Raw genomic sequence first — 15,412 nt, 5'->3', positions numbered from 1 at the left:
GAGATCTCTTGTGGCCCCGTTTTTACCTTATGCTTTAATAAAAGTACAAACACATGAAGTAAGTGGTTTATACACATGATTAAACTGACTTTAAAGCATCATTGACCTGAAGCTCTCAACTTTGAACACGATAGTTAGTCTTCTAGCTCAGGCTAGCTACTGTTAGCAAATTACCTCCCTTTAAAGCCTATACACGACTTGCTACATGGTTTTGTAGTAGAAACTTGAAAGATTCTCTGTTTATCATCATCAGAAACTTTAGGCAACTCAAGCAAACACTGTATTTATTTAAACTCTGCCATCATAACACCGTCTACTGTCACTTTCTACAGCGTCTTTTGGGAACTGGAAATGGCCACGCCACCGCACGCCAATGTGGAAGCGATCTGTGCATCGACCAACCACGCAGACGGACTGCTACACAATGAAGCGGAGACGCACTGCAGACGCATCTGGTGTATTTCAGCCGTAAGATAAAATCATCACAGGAAAAATTTCACAGTGAGCGTTTTTTTGAATTGAGTTTTGAATTTTCTTGCTGAAAAATAAGCGCCTAACCATAGTACCCCAGAGAATAGCTTAAAAACAAAGGAAGCATCAATTTAAAATAGAATTTTAGAGCTCAAAATAAGATTAAAACAGGAAACAGTCAAACCAGGAAATGTTTTCAGTGCATGATCTCAGTCAGCTGCAGATTCTTCTGTGTGCGTTTTTTATATAGATAAAGTATAAATCTGAATATACATATTGCTTTAATGCTCTGCTGGTTTTTAAAGCCTGCAAACCTTCTTCTAGTATCTCATGCAACACTTTGCTGGTCTTTCTAAAGAGGAGGTTGGAGTTTAAGGTCTGATTTCTCCTTCACCACACGTTTATCTACTCAGCGTTCTTTAACGGCGAAGCCTGTGTGTGTAGCTGTAAGCAGACGAGACCGAAGCTGCAGGTTGACGGAGTACAGTCTAAGATTACAGCTTCAGCTTTCCTGAGTCTCTGTGACTCCGTCCAGCAGCAGCCGGCGTAGCTCCTGAGGGTCGGTGACGGGAGGGGAGCAGGTGAAGTTCTGGCAGACGTAGGCCGTGGCCGCGCCGCCTTGCTGGGTCATGGAGGAGAGCGTGGGCAGACGCTGGGCCAGGAAACCGTCGGCGTCTTTGGTGTTAAGCATCAAGACCTGAGAGGAAGGAGAGAGCAGGATGAAACATTTTAAACTCCAACATAACACCCTGTAAATTAAATTCAATATCCGACGCTGATGAGTGGAAACAGTATGGAGTGTGGTCTGGATGTGTTTTTCACATCCTGCCGATTCTACATCCGGGATGCACTTCACACCTCCACTGAATGATCTCAATGTGTGAAACTATTGACAAGTTTGTGAATGAGTGTGTTTAGATGTGTGTGTAAGAGTGTGTGCATATTTGTTTTGGGCAGGCAACAGAGCGAAGCCGCCCTGTGCTTCCCCGCGGCAGCTCTCTGTCAAACATGTGATTTCCTCCCGGTCCAGCACCTCCCCGTGCTCGCATCAGAGCGAGGGCTGACAACAGAAACAATGAGCGCGTGCAGAAGAGGCAGGAAGAGACGGAGAGGCAGAATAAGGATGAGGTCTGTGGTAGCGCTCCCTCAGAGACGACTGACAGAAATGTCAGTTTATGAAGGATTAAAGGTCGGCGTATTGATGGGTAAATAAATACCGAGGGTCATCCTGATGGATTATCAGAGACAGACACAAACAGGAAACGTCCGTCATTTAATCACGCAGCAGCAGTAATCCATTTTTATACCATGATTCACTTTGTGGTCTCATCTTCATACATACATTAGTATTACATTATATTACATTAGCATGTTTGTCACTGTTAGCATGTTAGCATGCTGTTGTCAAGATGAAATGACAAAAAAAAATAATAATAAAATGAATAAAAACAAAATAAAGAAATTACACTGAGCTGTACATATGTATATTTTTAAGTAAGCAAGATAAATAATAAATAATCCACGATGAATAAAGTTGCGTCTTGGGTTGCAAAAATCTTTGGCCTAAGCTGTGTCCCAGTTCGGACCAATTACGTCACAGACATATGGATTCGGTTCCTTAAATTCCTTCTAAACAACATACTGAAGAATAAATCTAAATATTTTAAATCTTCTTATTATGAAAAAATTTTGGAAAAAACTCACTTGAGCTTTTTTCAATTTTTTTATTTTTACAGGAAATTCAAAAAATACAATTAATCAATTCAGTACTCGAAAAAAAACTCTAAACAGAGTAAAAATCTAGTCAATAATTTTCTAAATGATCATTTTCTGTGTATACAAAATGGTACATGTAGTGCTTCCGTTTTTTTTTAAATGAAATTGCAAATATCAAAAAAAAAGAAAAATATGTAATGCAAATTTGCAAAATTATGACATTTCAGTAAGTTGCAAAATTTTCAAAAATTTTGAAATTTCAAATATTTGCAAAATGTGTCTTAAAAATTGTGCAAAAATTTGCAAAATAATTGAAAATTTTGAAATTTTTAGAATTTGCCAATATTTCATGAATTTGCAAAAAAAAAGGTAATTTCCAAAATTTGCTACATTTTTCAAAACTTTGGTATTAAAAAAATTGCAAATATTGGCAGTTGTTAAAAAAATGAAATTCGTAATTATTAAAAACAAAAATAAAAAAAAATGGATTTGTTACAAAACTTGAAAAAATGTAAAAAATGAAAAATTATAAAAAAAAAAAAAAAAAAAAAAAAGGGAAAGTTAAAAAAAAAATTGTGGAAGACTAAAAATTTTTGGAATGTCAAAAAAAAGCCAAATTATCACAAATTTGCAAAAAATGGTAATTACCAAAATTGGATGGATTTATGCTACATTTTTTCAAAAATATGGAATTGTAAAAATTGGCAAATATTGGCAAATATTCAAAAAATCATATTTTTATCATTTACATCTTTTAAAAAATTGGATTTTTTTTTTCTAAATTTGAAAGAATAAAAAACTTTAAAAAAATTGTAAAAAACTAAAAATAGGTTAAGTTTTGAAAAATGAAAGCTTTATTGCAAGAAATGATTCATATTTAGTTAAAAAAATTCGGATAAGAATTTTTTTAGTATCAGTGCATTTTATCATAAACACATTCTGAAAGAAAAAGAAAAATTCTTTATTTCAAAAATAATTTTTAAAGCTTCAAGGAGCCACTGCAAAGGAGTCAAAGAGCCACATGAGGCTCCAGAGCCACAGGTTGAAGACCCTTGTTCAACATTCTATCAATAAAGAGAATAATAAAGTAAAATATTAACAATAGTAGTAGTAATAGTACAAAAAAGGTTTAAATGCAAGGTTTTGGTTTATGTGTGTTTGAAAAGTATTGTAAGGCTGAGAGGTGAGGGTGGCGCTGCGTCACATCGAGAATGACAAACAGGAAATGCTTTGGAGACCAGCGGGGGCTGAAATGTTCAGAGACAGACGCTAAACGGAAAAAGACTTTAGCTCTACGTGATAAAACCATGTGACTTTCTGTTCAACAGGTTATACTGACACATGTGTAACCCTCCACCCGCCCTGATCAAACATCCACTTCACCCTGACATCTAACCATCAACAGGAGCTAAAAATACGAGCACCACGTGCCTCTAAATCTACATGTTCCCGTCCATTAGACACACGCCTCCATTAGACAGGACGCTCCTCTCCTCCATGAAGGACTGCCTGCCCGCGTTTACCCAGGACGACGTAAAGCGCTCTGCAGCCTCTCCATCCTGCCTGGATGAGCCCCATGTTCGCCATCAGCTGTCATCTCAATGTGCCCCAGGTGCCGCTCGGCCGTTTAGATGCTCATTTGTGCCGGAAGCCATCTGCACTTCTAATGTCAAGAAATCGTCAACGGGCCGCGCCGGGCGTCTCATCTGCTCTGAGATGAGTGTGCGCTGGGACGATGAAGTGATGCGTCCTGGGCGCCACGGCGATGCTCAGACACTTGTTTGGGACGGCTCAGGGAAAACATCATTCAAACACAAGAAAGTATGAATCCACTCAGACTGCCTGAGAGGGATGGGTGTAAGGCTTTAAAACACACACACACACACACACGCACATTATGGCTGTGGTCATAACGGTGTGACTGTTGCCATGGAGACAGGAGGAGGATTTCCCTGCCAAGCTGAACCCTTTCCTTTCTGTCTCCACTCGTCTTCTTACTTGTCAGCTTCATCTGGTCCCTGACTGCATCAAGCGTCACGGCCTCGGCGTTAAGGCTGCGCTGAAGTCTTTCTGTGTCAGAAGAACACGATCTGCACAAACCCCAGGAGGACGGGACGAAAGGAGTGTGTGTGTGTGTGTGAGGGGCGGGAAAGGGAGCGATGGAGTCACAAAAGTTGTCTTTTTTTTATCAGAGCAGAGCTTTAAAACTCTTAAAGAGCTGAAGACATGAAAATAAATCTATCTGCCGATCTGATACCTGACTCTGGGAGCTGCCGTACCTGAGGAAGAGTGATGCCTGTGGCTGCAGCATCATCTCACACAGTCAACATAACAAGCCAGCATCTGGTTGGCTGCCTCAGGACAAAAACAAACCCACACACTGACACAAAGCTGGGATGATGGAGGGGGGGTAATGAATCAGGACCACGCTGTCAGTCATCCTGACTTTACTATCTGCTCCATTCGTCACTTGAATATTCACCAGGAGACTGGAAAGACGGAGACCACGCTGGAGAGTCAGATTATCAAGCAGCTCTGGTTAGTTAGGGGTGATTAGCTTTGATATCAGCAAAAAGTCATTTTTAATTGCCTATTTAATTATAATTGCATTTTTAATTATCAGATGAACTGAAGGACAATCAGTTAAAGAGAGTGTTTAAAGCTGATGTGAGGAGGGTGTGTTTTAACGTGACTGCAGCGCCACCTTCTGGCCTGGAGTCTCACACACACTGTCCGAAGATGATACTTTTAACCAGAAGTGTGATTTTCTTTCTTCAAGTCAACTTTTTACCAGATACAACACCATGAGGTAAGGTATTTATCAGGGATGCACCGATATGAAAATTTTGGCCGATGCTGATATCCCATGCTAAGCCGATATTTACTGATATCAATATTGGTTAAAAAATAGAAAAAAAAGTGAGGTAGTGAGACATAAAGGAAAAGAGTCCACTCTTCTTAGGTGATTTTGGTGTTTACATAGTCAGAGAAAACAAGATTATTTGGGTTTTGACAGATTATTCAAGATGCTCTGAAAATGACGGCAGCTAATGAGTAGTTGGTGTTTGAAACATGACAACAAACTAATGTTGTAAGTTTGCATCGCACGTCAGTAGCTGGCTATATGTAGTGCTATCGGCAGCCCAGTGCTACATCGTATCCGTAGGCTAACATGACAACAGGCAAGTGGTGATTGCTCTAAGACTGCAAGGGAAGCTCAGCTTCCCCTAAAATGTCCCTAAAAAGTGTTGATATGTTCTGCTGTGTGAACATTTCATTGATAAAATCTGAGCTAGAATTCCTTCATCTTAAGTTCAGAATCAGCTCCTATCACAGGTAACTGGCTCCACCTCCTTCTCATTCATCCCCGCAGCGTCTCAGCGCTTTAACACAGTCGGACGCTGAGCGTCTTCTGACTTCAGCGGGGAAGCGTAGAGTGGGTTGTTCCACTGTGGAAACTGGACGGTCATTGGATGGGCTTTGTCCCGCCCATCGGACGCTCAGCGTCTCTGGGGGTCTATGAGGCAGTGGGCTGGCCTGGACGCTGGGCTTCTGCATGATGATTGGATGATCTGTCTGAGGCTGAACCCCTTTCTGATTGACAGTAAAATGAGCCAGTCAGAGATCTTGAAGTATAACCCTCCACCGGAGCATCTTCTCAGTTGGTCTGGACTGATCCGGAGGTTTTATCGATCGGTTTAAAAATGACGAGCGTTGTGTTTAAAGATTCTCTCTTTTCACCAATAAGCAGCTACAGCTACAGCTGTGGAGCTCCTCCCCCTGTCACTCACACTTACAGCCTGACGTAGTCTCACGGAGCAGCTCCAGCTGCTAACAAGCTGACACAGAGGGTAGATATTTTGTTTAAATAAATAAACAAATTTACAATGTAGGCCGGAAAAACATGAGCTTCCCCTCTTTCACTGACCAGCAGCCTTTAGCTCATGCTCTATCTCTCTCCTGTTTCTCTTTCTTCTGCTCTTCTGTCCTTTCTCTGTCTGACAGTTAGGCTCCAGTGTCCACCATCACTACAAAAGAAATCATAAAGAAATCGAAACTTCATCAGCCAACGTGGTGTTGTCATAGAGACTTAGAGACTCTTGCTTGTGTATCTTGCAGCCCTGTGAGTGAGGAGGGGACCTGTTGTGGTTTTGTGCTCTGCCCTTTGTCACACCGAGCTCAGCTCTCAGCTGCTGACAGCTCGATTGGACCCTCTCATCTACATCAGCAGCGTCTGCAGCGAGATGTAAGCAGAATTAACAGCTCCTTTCCTCAGTCAGTCCCTGACACACACTTCAGCTTCTGCTGTATTCAAGATGAAAGGGATGTTTCATTTGCTCAGGTGCTAAAAGTTGTGATGAGGTCAGCTCAAGGATTTTAGCACATGAAGGATGGAGATGTTGGTGATCATGTTTCCTAATGACATGTCTTCAGAAATGACTCCACAGAAAGGAGGCTTTTAAAAATACACACATAAACCTGCATGTGTAAATGCACATGCAGAATTCATGAGATAATCTGATAAGCATGGGTTTTATTCACCAAGCCGAGATGTGGATGAGCATCAAGCTCCAGAGCAGCAGACGATAAGGTACAACCAGGGAGAGGATTATATCTCCAGTGACTCTGCTGCAGCTGTTCAATCCCCGCTGGATCCCCAGAGTATACACACCTCCCCCAGAGCTGTACGGGTGTTACAACGCATGCTGGGTTTACTAACACAGAGAGTGAAGACAAAAAATGCTAAATGAAAAGATAATAACTCAATTATAAAGCCAGGTGTAAATACAGTGACTTCTAACGGATGGAGTAAAATCAGGAAGAAAAGAGGACGAGGGGAAATCTGAGAGCTTTACTCTGTGCCCTGAAAGCAGCATCCTGCAGCTGTAACCATCTGGGATTGCTCTCACAGCTCTTAATCAACACAGTTTCTAGTCTCTGGGCGATGAGCTGAGTAGTTTGGTGAAAGGAGAGTTAATTCCTCGAACATACAGGAGCTAAACACAGCGCAGAGGGATGAAAGCGGAGGAAGAATAGCAGTGTTAGAGCAGCTGATGAACACAGGAAGGTCAAAGGTTGCTGAGCAGGGTCAGGCTGTGATCCCCTCTTTGCTAGCGTATCGCTAACAGCGCTAGTTAGCCTCCGTCAAAGCTCCTACTCCATTCTCATGCCTTTGACATCTTGTTAGGGATCCCAAGACGTTTCCCTCAGGAGATGGAAGAGGACACTTCGACCTTCTCCTTTTCCTTTACTGGGAACTTCGTCTTTCTTCACCAACGTTGTGCCTAAAGCCAACAGTGTCAAAATCTGGTTTTGAGATGGACAGAGATTTTTAATTGGATCGGCAGAGTAGCTCTGCCGTGAAGCTTTTTTCAGATCAGGCAGCTGGCAAAGATGAAGCCTTTTCTTTCACAGCAGCACTTTGAAACAGTAAGCCGCGCTTTTAACCTAGCACCATCATAATAGCTATTTTAATTAAAGAGCCTGGTCTTTTTGACTATTATTGTCAATAATTTTGTCAATAATTTTGTCAAAAAATGCCCCATGTGTAAATTATTTACACCTCTTTTCCAGGAGAAGTAGAAGTTTCAAATTTTGTCAAGTATTTACCATTCTTATGTAATAAAATACCTAAAACTGTGTGTTATAAAAGGAAAAGGACAAAAACGGAATTGAATTTTCTTCAACTTTCTTCATATAAATTCTTGAAAGTGCAGATTGAACATTTCTGAGATTGCAAATATTTAATTCAAACTATTTATCAACAACTCAGACAGTTTCACATTTCTGGAGCCGTCTGAGTCCATGTTACAGGCTTTATTTTAGCAGTGGTAGACTCTGAAACAGTTCCTGTCCACCTGAAGACAGAGACCCACTTGACACACAATGACAAAACTACAAAAACACGGCAAAACACACCAAAAAACTCGCCAAAATGCGGAAAAAACACAGTTAAGAACTTGATCAAAAAACACACAAGAATTGCAAAAACATGACAAAATCACTTTGAGAAAAAACTAACTAACTAACTTATTTACAAGATTCGTATTTGTTTACACAGATTACACCTCTAAAACTCTCCTAAACTCCAAGAAAGCAAACCGAAAGTGGATTTGAACCCTCTGCTCTCTCACACAAGCGCTGCCCGCTCCTCCTGATCACTCCCTCAGTCATTACCGTAATGCATGTAATATCACCAGAAAGCACCGTTTCACCGCTTTCAGTGGCACTTTGAATGATTAAAATTGCACGAAGTAGCGAGGAGTTAGGGTAATTTGAAAAACACTTGTGCAGCAGTGTTTTTAGAAGGGTTTTAAACTCACAGTTTTAAATCTTGGTGTAAAGGTTGACCGTGATTTTAAGTTGGATCAACAAATAAATTCAGTTGTTAAATCCAGTTTTTATCACCTCAGACTTTTATCCAAAATTCAATCAGTTAATCTCAAAAGATTTTAGCGAATAATTCATTCTGCTTTATTTCTACACGGAAGAACAACTGTTATGCTCCCTAAACTGGTGTTAACCAGGTTTCCCCGCATGCTTACAGTTAGTCCAAAATGCACGAAAACATGATCACATCACCCCTCCAATGGCTCCCCGTTCATTTTGGAAGTCATTTTAAAATTTTATTGTTTTTATTCAAAGCTCAGGTCTATGATTTGGAAGCTTGGTAATTATTAATAACACAGTTTGTGAGGCCGTTATGGTCCGATAGTTCGATCTACGCATTATAAAAAGCAAAAAGAACGAAAAATCCATTCAGTACATCAGCTGCAAAATGACATAATAATTGACCAATCCAGATCGCCGTTCTCCTCATTTCGGGTTTGTGCATAGGTTGATCCAATCCCCTGATCCGGTCCCGACTCTTCCATCCCCACTACCCCTCTCACGTCAGCTAGCTGCTCAGCTACCGGAGCGTCATGGAGCCGCAGAAGACCAAACAGGAAGCTGTTACTGTTACCCTCCACAGGGAAGGGGAGAAAACAAATAGTTTGGAGGAAAAGGCTGAAGCAAGGAAGAATTATGAGCGATACAGGAGCCAGCAGAGACTGAATATTGGAGAAATGTACGATTTTGGGGACTGAAGACTGACACTGATAACTGGTTAGTCTGAGCCTGTACTGGCTAATGACTGAACGCTGCTGGTCGGAACGGGTCGGCTCTGTAGATAGATTTTAGCATAAGTTAGCCACACATCTTTAGCACTGTAAACTGAGCTGGTGAAGACACGCTGAGAAAGGTAAAACCTCGCCAACAGTCGGCTCTGCTCTAATCAGCTGGCAGTGGCAACGCCAGACCTGCTTCGCTGGCTAATTCATGGTTTTGATTGCGCCGGTCCAATTGAAAAAGCTACCACAGTGTGTTACAAGGAGGATGACTGTCGTGCTACATTTACATTTTCTGCCAGTCGGCTTCTTGCTCTGTCAGAGGGGGCGTGCTGTTAGGAGGCGAGGTGATTTTATGACTCTTATTTGTCTCTATTTGTTTATTTTAATTGTTTTATTTGGTTTGAAATGTGCTGTATAAATAAAGTAGAATAGATTGGATAAGACGAGCCCCCTCACTGTACATTGTAAAACGTGTCTTAAAACCCATTTTTATTCTTCGGCTTTTAACACAGCTCACTCTGTTCCTGTTTAAGTGTTTTATGGTTTGTTTTTAGTTTTTAGTGATTTCTTTAGTTGTTTTTTTAAGAACAATGAAACAATTATTTTAGTACCTGCACCTTTTTTTTATTGATGTACTTATTCAAGCCTGCAGTATCTTTTATGTACAACACTTTGTTTCAGGTGTGGTTGTTTTTAAAAGTGCTTTAAAAATAAAGTTGAGTATTTTACAACCAAATCTTAAATATATGACAAAGAACTGACCTACATTTATCCACTAAATCTTTCACACCTGAACTCCTCTCTGTAGAAATGAGCTCCTAGCTTCCCTTCCTTACCATCTCATTCTCTATAAAGACTATAACAATCATAATAATGGACTTTTACTCTACATTCATTCATCTTTTATGCTGCAGCATGTAGGAGTTATTTGATAACATGTTGTAAGTGCAACACAATGGGACTGTTTATGTAACATCAAGTGATTGTTGAGTAAATAATAATTAAGTGTATTGTACTCAGATGATGCAGAGACAGCTTAGGGGTATAAGAGCTTCCTGGAGGCTCTGTTAACAAACAGTGACAGCCAGAATCTGATGATTCATCCATCTGAGCGCTGAACGTGCGCTCGCAGATTCACGTCCTATATCTGAGACACAACGTGGTCCACAAAGAAAAGAGCTGCCACCACGTTGGCGTTGCTCCATAGCTGTAGTAAGAAATGACAACTTCCATCAAGCGCTGCTCTTAGAAAACAGTTACTCCATGGAAAGACTCATCAAACTCTGACAAGGATGGAGGTGGTTTGAAACCAGGCGGAGGCTGATGTTTGGAAATATCTGCGGGAAATCTGTCGTACACAAGAGCACACCCACCTGCAGCTGCATTTTTTAAGTCAATAATAAATTATACTGATCGGTTTAATACATGTTAGGCTCAAACTCAGCAATATGTAATTAAAAGACGTGATCCAAGCCTCAGTTAGCTAGCTAAAGACGGTCAGAGACGCTCCGATAGATCCAGGATAAGCTCTACAGTTTGTCTTCTTAGGATGTTTTACTGTGGAAAAACTGAAATCTTATCAAGTGTTTTTGCCTTATTTTCAGTAGAAAATGTCTTTTTAGACTCAATATGAGCCACAGTCACCTGAGCAGTCCAGAAAATGTCTTATTTCAAGTTATCTAAAGACAAAATGAGGTCTGAATTGCTTGAAACAAGTAAAACAAATCTGCAAATGCAACAGAAAAGTTAGTTGTACAAAGACATTTTTCTAGTTTCAAGAACATTTTCATGCAAATGTTTAATTTAAACTAGATTTGCAGAAAAAATGATGCCCAACATCTAGAAACAGTCATTGGTGCAGTGCTTGTGTTTCCTTCAGCCCATCCTGACTCTGTCTTTAACCGTCCCTGCAGGACAAACACTGGAGCAGCCTGTTGTTACTATAGCTTCCCTCTGATACTGCACAACTCATCTATATTTCAGCAGGACCTTGTTGAGTTTGTGAGTGTGTAAATAAAACAGACAGAGAGGGAGAGTGTGAATCACAGAGCAATCGCTACTTTAATTTACAGATCCAATTTCTATTAGGAGTTGGTCGAACAGAGAACTCGGCAATCAGCCACCGACATTAACAGCGAGGCAGAATAAACTGAATATGAATGAGACTCTTTCTATGTAACTGAAGCAGAGTGTTAGAGATACTGCAAAGTCAAGACAAAACATTAAATACAGAGCAGTTTTACCCTGAGAGAGTTACTTTGTGAACACGCATTCAAACTGGCTCCTCCTCCTTGGCTCAGTGCCAGCGGCAGCCCACACCCACAGCCTCCAACTGTGTCGACGTGAACACATTCATTAGCCCAGCAACCACTTGGAGCATCACGTTTCTATGTGGAAGAGACTCAAGAGCCGTGCACCCGACTTAGCATGTTGGCACAAGCTAATCCCAGGTATTTACACATACCTGGTTAGCAGAAAGCTAACTCGCATCGCTCTCCAAGTTCCTGAAAGTGAGTGAAAGTCGAGCCCAGCTTCACCCTCGTTTAGGAAAAAGCCTTATCTGTTTGGAGTTTCGTTTCACTTCGGTAGTTTTCCTTCTCCGTGCTACATCTGCTATCGTAGCTGCTTTGATTAGCTTCTAGTAAATGCTAATCAACACACACAGTCACTTGATGATTGGTTGATGTAACCACATTTACTCTCCGCCAAGAAACGTCCACAACCAAAACATGAACATCCAGGCAGAGTAAGGGTTAAGGCAGACACAGATACTGACACAATTTAGATTTTTTTTCTCTTTAGGAAAATCCTGCAGATTTTGTCCAACAAAGTGTTCAATCTTTTTATTTAGTGTCAGTGTCTTTAATCATCAATACCCTTTGTGAGAAAAACAAAAATTCTTCATTTTAATATTCTTTAAAGCTACAAGGGGCCACTGCAAAGGAGTTAAAGAGTCGCATGAGGGTCCGGAGCCACAGGTTGAAGACCCTTGAGCTAGAGCAAACGGTTCATTTTCTGCTAATTTTTAAGGAGGATGTGTGAGTAAATGCGATGATGATGGCAGTCTCACAAGTGATTGTTCTTTCCCGCCAGTTTTCGGAATGTTGCTGACGTCACATGTGGTACATTCAGGGACCCTCGGAATTTTGAGAATCTGGCGATAACGCCATTTTTTACAGCTTTTGATTAGGACAAGCGGTTTGTTAATGCCATGCATTTGGAAATAAGTGTGTTTTTTAACCTGGATTCTACTTAAATCGATTTTGGGCCAGATTTGGGCATCATCAGACTATTGTTGTGGTCGGAAAAAAAATCCTGCTTTATGCTCCTTTTAAACCTTCAATTAAGCCACTCCACTCCAATGCTCTGGCCCTTATTATCTCACCTTGGCTAGCAATGTGGAAATGTAATGTGATTGGGACTGACAGCTGTCTTATTTGTGTCACTGTCTCATATAAACTTAGAGAATCTCAAACCCCGCGCTTGGAGAGCGCTCTGTGTCCCTGCGGCTGTGATGGTACTGATGATCAGATGATATGAACGATAATAAAAATATGACTCACTTACTCACACACTTACCTTGTGTGGTAGAAAGAGTGAGTTGACTGCTGCTAGGAGACCCACGGTGTCTGGAGCTTCCCTCTGGCCACAGATTACGATCTAAAGGAGCAACAAGTGAAGCCAGATGAGAGGAGAGACAATAAGAGGGGAAAGAAGGAGTAGGGAAGGAGACGGGTAACAAGGTAGAGGAATATAAATAGAGTGATATGAGAGGAGAAAGGTGACACATAAAAGGGACAGCGAGTGGGAGGAAGTGATAGAGGTCAGAGCTGGATTTGTAATAGTAACAAGGGAGGCAGGTGTTTCCCTGGGACTGCTTCACCTCCTCTCAACCCTGAGCTCATTACCCCTGACCTCCAGACTCCACGCTTCCCCCACAAGTCAGCGCTGACAGGCAGACGGCTGATGATTTCCCTCCTCTCATAGTTTCTAATCCTGTTACCTCAGCCTTCAGTTTGTACAAAACGTACCGTCAGTTTTTCCTCAAGAGGCTGGAAAAACTTTAAAGCTCCACCAGGTGAGCTGTGCGGCTATGCATGTTTCCAAACTTATTACAAACCAACTTCAAGACTGAATTCAGCGCTTTATGAATGAAGATGGAAGTTTAACCTGTTTGAGCGTGTAGTGATGCGCCATCAGAGCCCGCACCATTTCTGGCAGCGCTATGGGGACTCTGGTGAGACGCTCAGAGAAGGCTGCCAGCAGCTGCTGGGACCTCTGGACCCACTCCTGTCGCCCGGTGTAGTGCGACAGACGCAGGAGGTTGGATGCAGAGACGGAGTTCCCGCTGGGCTCGGCTCCATCCTGATCTGAAACACATGAAGACACACATCTTTCTGTTAGGCTTGGGTAATTTAAGCCCAAAGTTTTTGCCTTAAAAGGAAGAACTCTGCTCAGATTGACGAGAATTAACACAGCACTGCTACAGATTATCGACCAATCAGAATCAAGCGTGTAACCCAATCAGAACGAGACAGAAGATGAAAAACAGACTCTTCACCTTCACGTGACTTCCCCCTAATACACAACCACCTCGGCCTGTGGTGTGATGTGATTGGACAAACAGATGACCTCATGTGTAAGAAATGTTAAGTGATTGGTCCTTATCTCTTATCAGTGTCCAATGAGAGCCCGACGTGATCTTCTCATGACCTATGACCTCAGAGTGTGTCTGCTTTTCACTTCTGATACCTGTGCCTGTGAATAGGCATGAACACACAGTTGTGTGTGTGTGTGTGTGTGTGTGTGTGTGTGTGTGTGTGTGTGTGTTCTGCCCCGGCCTCCTTACATGGAGAAATTCAACTACAGCAAAGGTTTTCAACCTGCGGCTCTCTGACTCCTTTGCAGTGGCCCCTTGAAGCTTTATTTTTTTTTATTAAGATAAAGAGTTTTTATTTTTCTTCCAGAGGGTATTGATGATTAAAGACACTGACACTAAATAAAATCCTGTGGTAACATTTAGTTGAACTAAATCTTCATCCCATCTGTCAATAAAGCCTGCCACCGCTCTACTTCACCTCCTACAACATCAACAGCCCACCAACTTTCCATGCACCTGTGGCTAACCTCAAGTTTTACAGCCCTGGGAAGATAACTACATCTACAAAAAGACTAATTCGAGAGAAAACGGAGATTTAAAAAAAGAAAACAAGGCGAGTTGAGCAATATTATCAATAAATGAACTAAGATTTAAGAATAAGTTAAAAATTGAAAAAATCATTAAAACTATTAAATTTCAATTTTGTAAAAAAAAATAATAATAAAAAAAAAAGTCCACTTTTAAAAATTACAATTTTGTTTAAAATTTTCAGTTTTAACATTCAAATTTTTTTTTAGATTTCTGCAATTTTTGAACATTGTTTGAATTTCATTTTCTTTTTACATTTTTAAATTAAAACATTTATATTACAATTTTTTTATAAGATTTTGCAAATGTTTTAAATGTGCCAGATTTCATAATTTTTGCATTTCTGCCAACTGTTGAGTATTTTTTGAATTCCATTTTGTGAATTCAACATTTTTGCAATTTTACCGTTTTTCAAAAAAATAAGGCAATATTTTATTACATTTTTTTAAATTCATGAATTTTTTTGCAAGCCTTCTGAAAATGTAATATTTTGGGATTTTTTTTTTCTTTTTTTTTTATTTCTAAAATTTTTGAATTTTGCACACTTATTCTTCTTTGTTTTTCTGTTTTTTTTTTCAAAATTTTCTGAATTTTGCAACATGGTTCAATTTCATAAATTTTGCAAAATAAGGCCATTTTTGACACCAGATTTTTTTCTCCAATTTTTAAAAATATTTGCAAATTTATCATAGACAAAAAAAGAAGACATCACATGTACAATTTTAATAACACAAAAAACTTCTGGTTTTGATAATTACGACTGGATTTTTACTTTCTTTAGAATGTTTACACTTTTTAGTCTTTATTGTAAAGATACAGTACACTGGCCGCTGAATGACTTTAATCCAAATAAGCTGAGGCAAAATGTCTCTTATGAAAGTAACGTTTGCAGACGCCTTGACGCCAAACTAGAGATTCATTAGCC

The 15,412-nt window shown here is 40.4% G+C and overlaps 1 protein-coding gene across 1 annotated transcript in view; it reads right to left on the bottom strand.

Moving 5' to 3' along the window:
* Positions 1 to 721: 721 nt before the first annotated feature.
* spata20 (spermatogenesis associated 20) overlaps positions 722 to 15,412 on the bottom strand; it is a 31,736-nt gene continuing 17,045 nt past the window's right edge. Inside the window, exons 14-16 of the mRNA XM_074663696.1 lie at positions 13,470 to 13,669; positions 12,879 to 12,959; positions 722 to 1,168 (exon numbers count right to left, since the gene is read on the bottom strand). Coding sequence (XP_074519797.1) covers positions 974 to 1,168; positions 12,879 to 12,959; positions 13,470 to 13,669 — 476 coding nt within the window. The 3' untranslated portion in view covers positions 722 to 973. The remainder of the gene's footprint in view (positions 1,169 to 12,878; positions 12,960 to 13,469; positions 13,670 to 15,412) is intronic.

The sequence above is a fragment of the Halichoeres trimaculatus genome, unplaced genomic scaffold (genome assembly GCF_033239565.1).
Source record: "Halichoeres trimaculatus isolate MK-OKI-2021-1 unplaced genomic scaffold, fHalTri1.1 fHalTri1_scaffold_23, whole genome shotgun sequence".
Classification (NCBI taxonomy): domain Eukaryota; kingdom Metazoa; phylum Chordata; class Actinopteri; order Labriformes; family Labridae; genus Halichoeres; species Halichoeres trimaculatus.
Note: the sequence above shows the minus strand (reverse complement) of the source record. Positions and strands in the feature narration are given on the sequence as shown.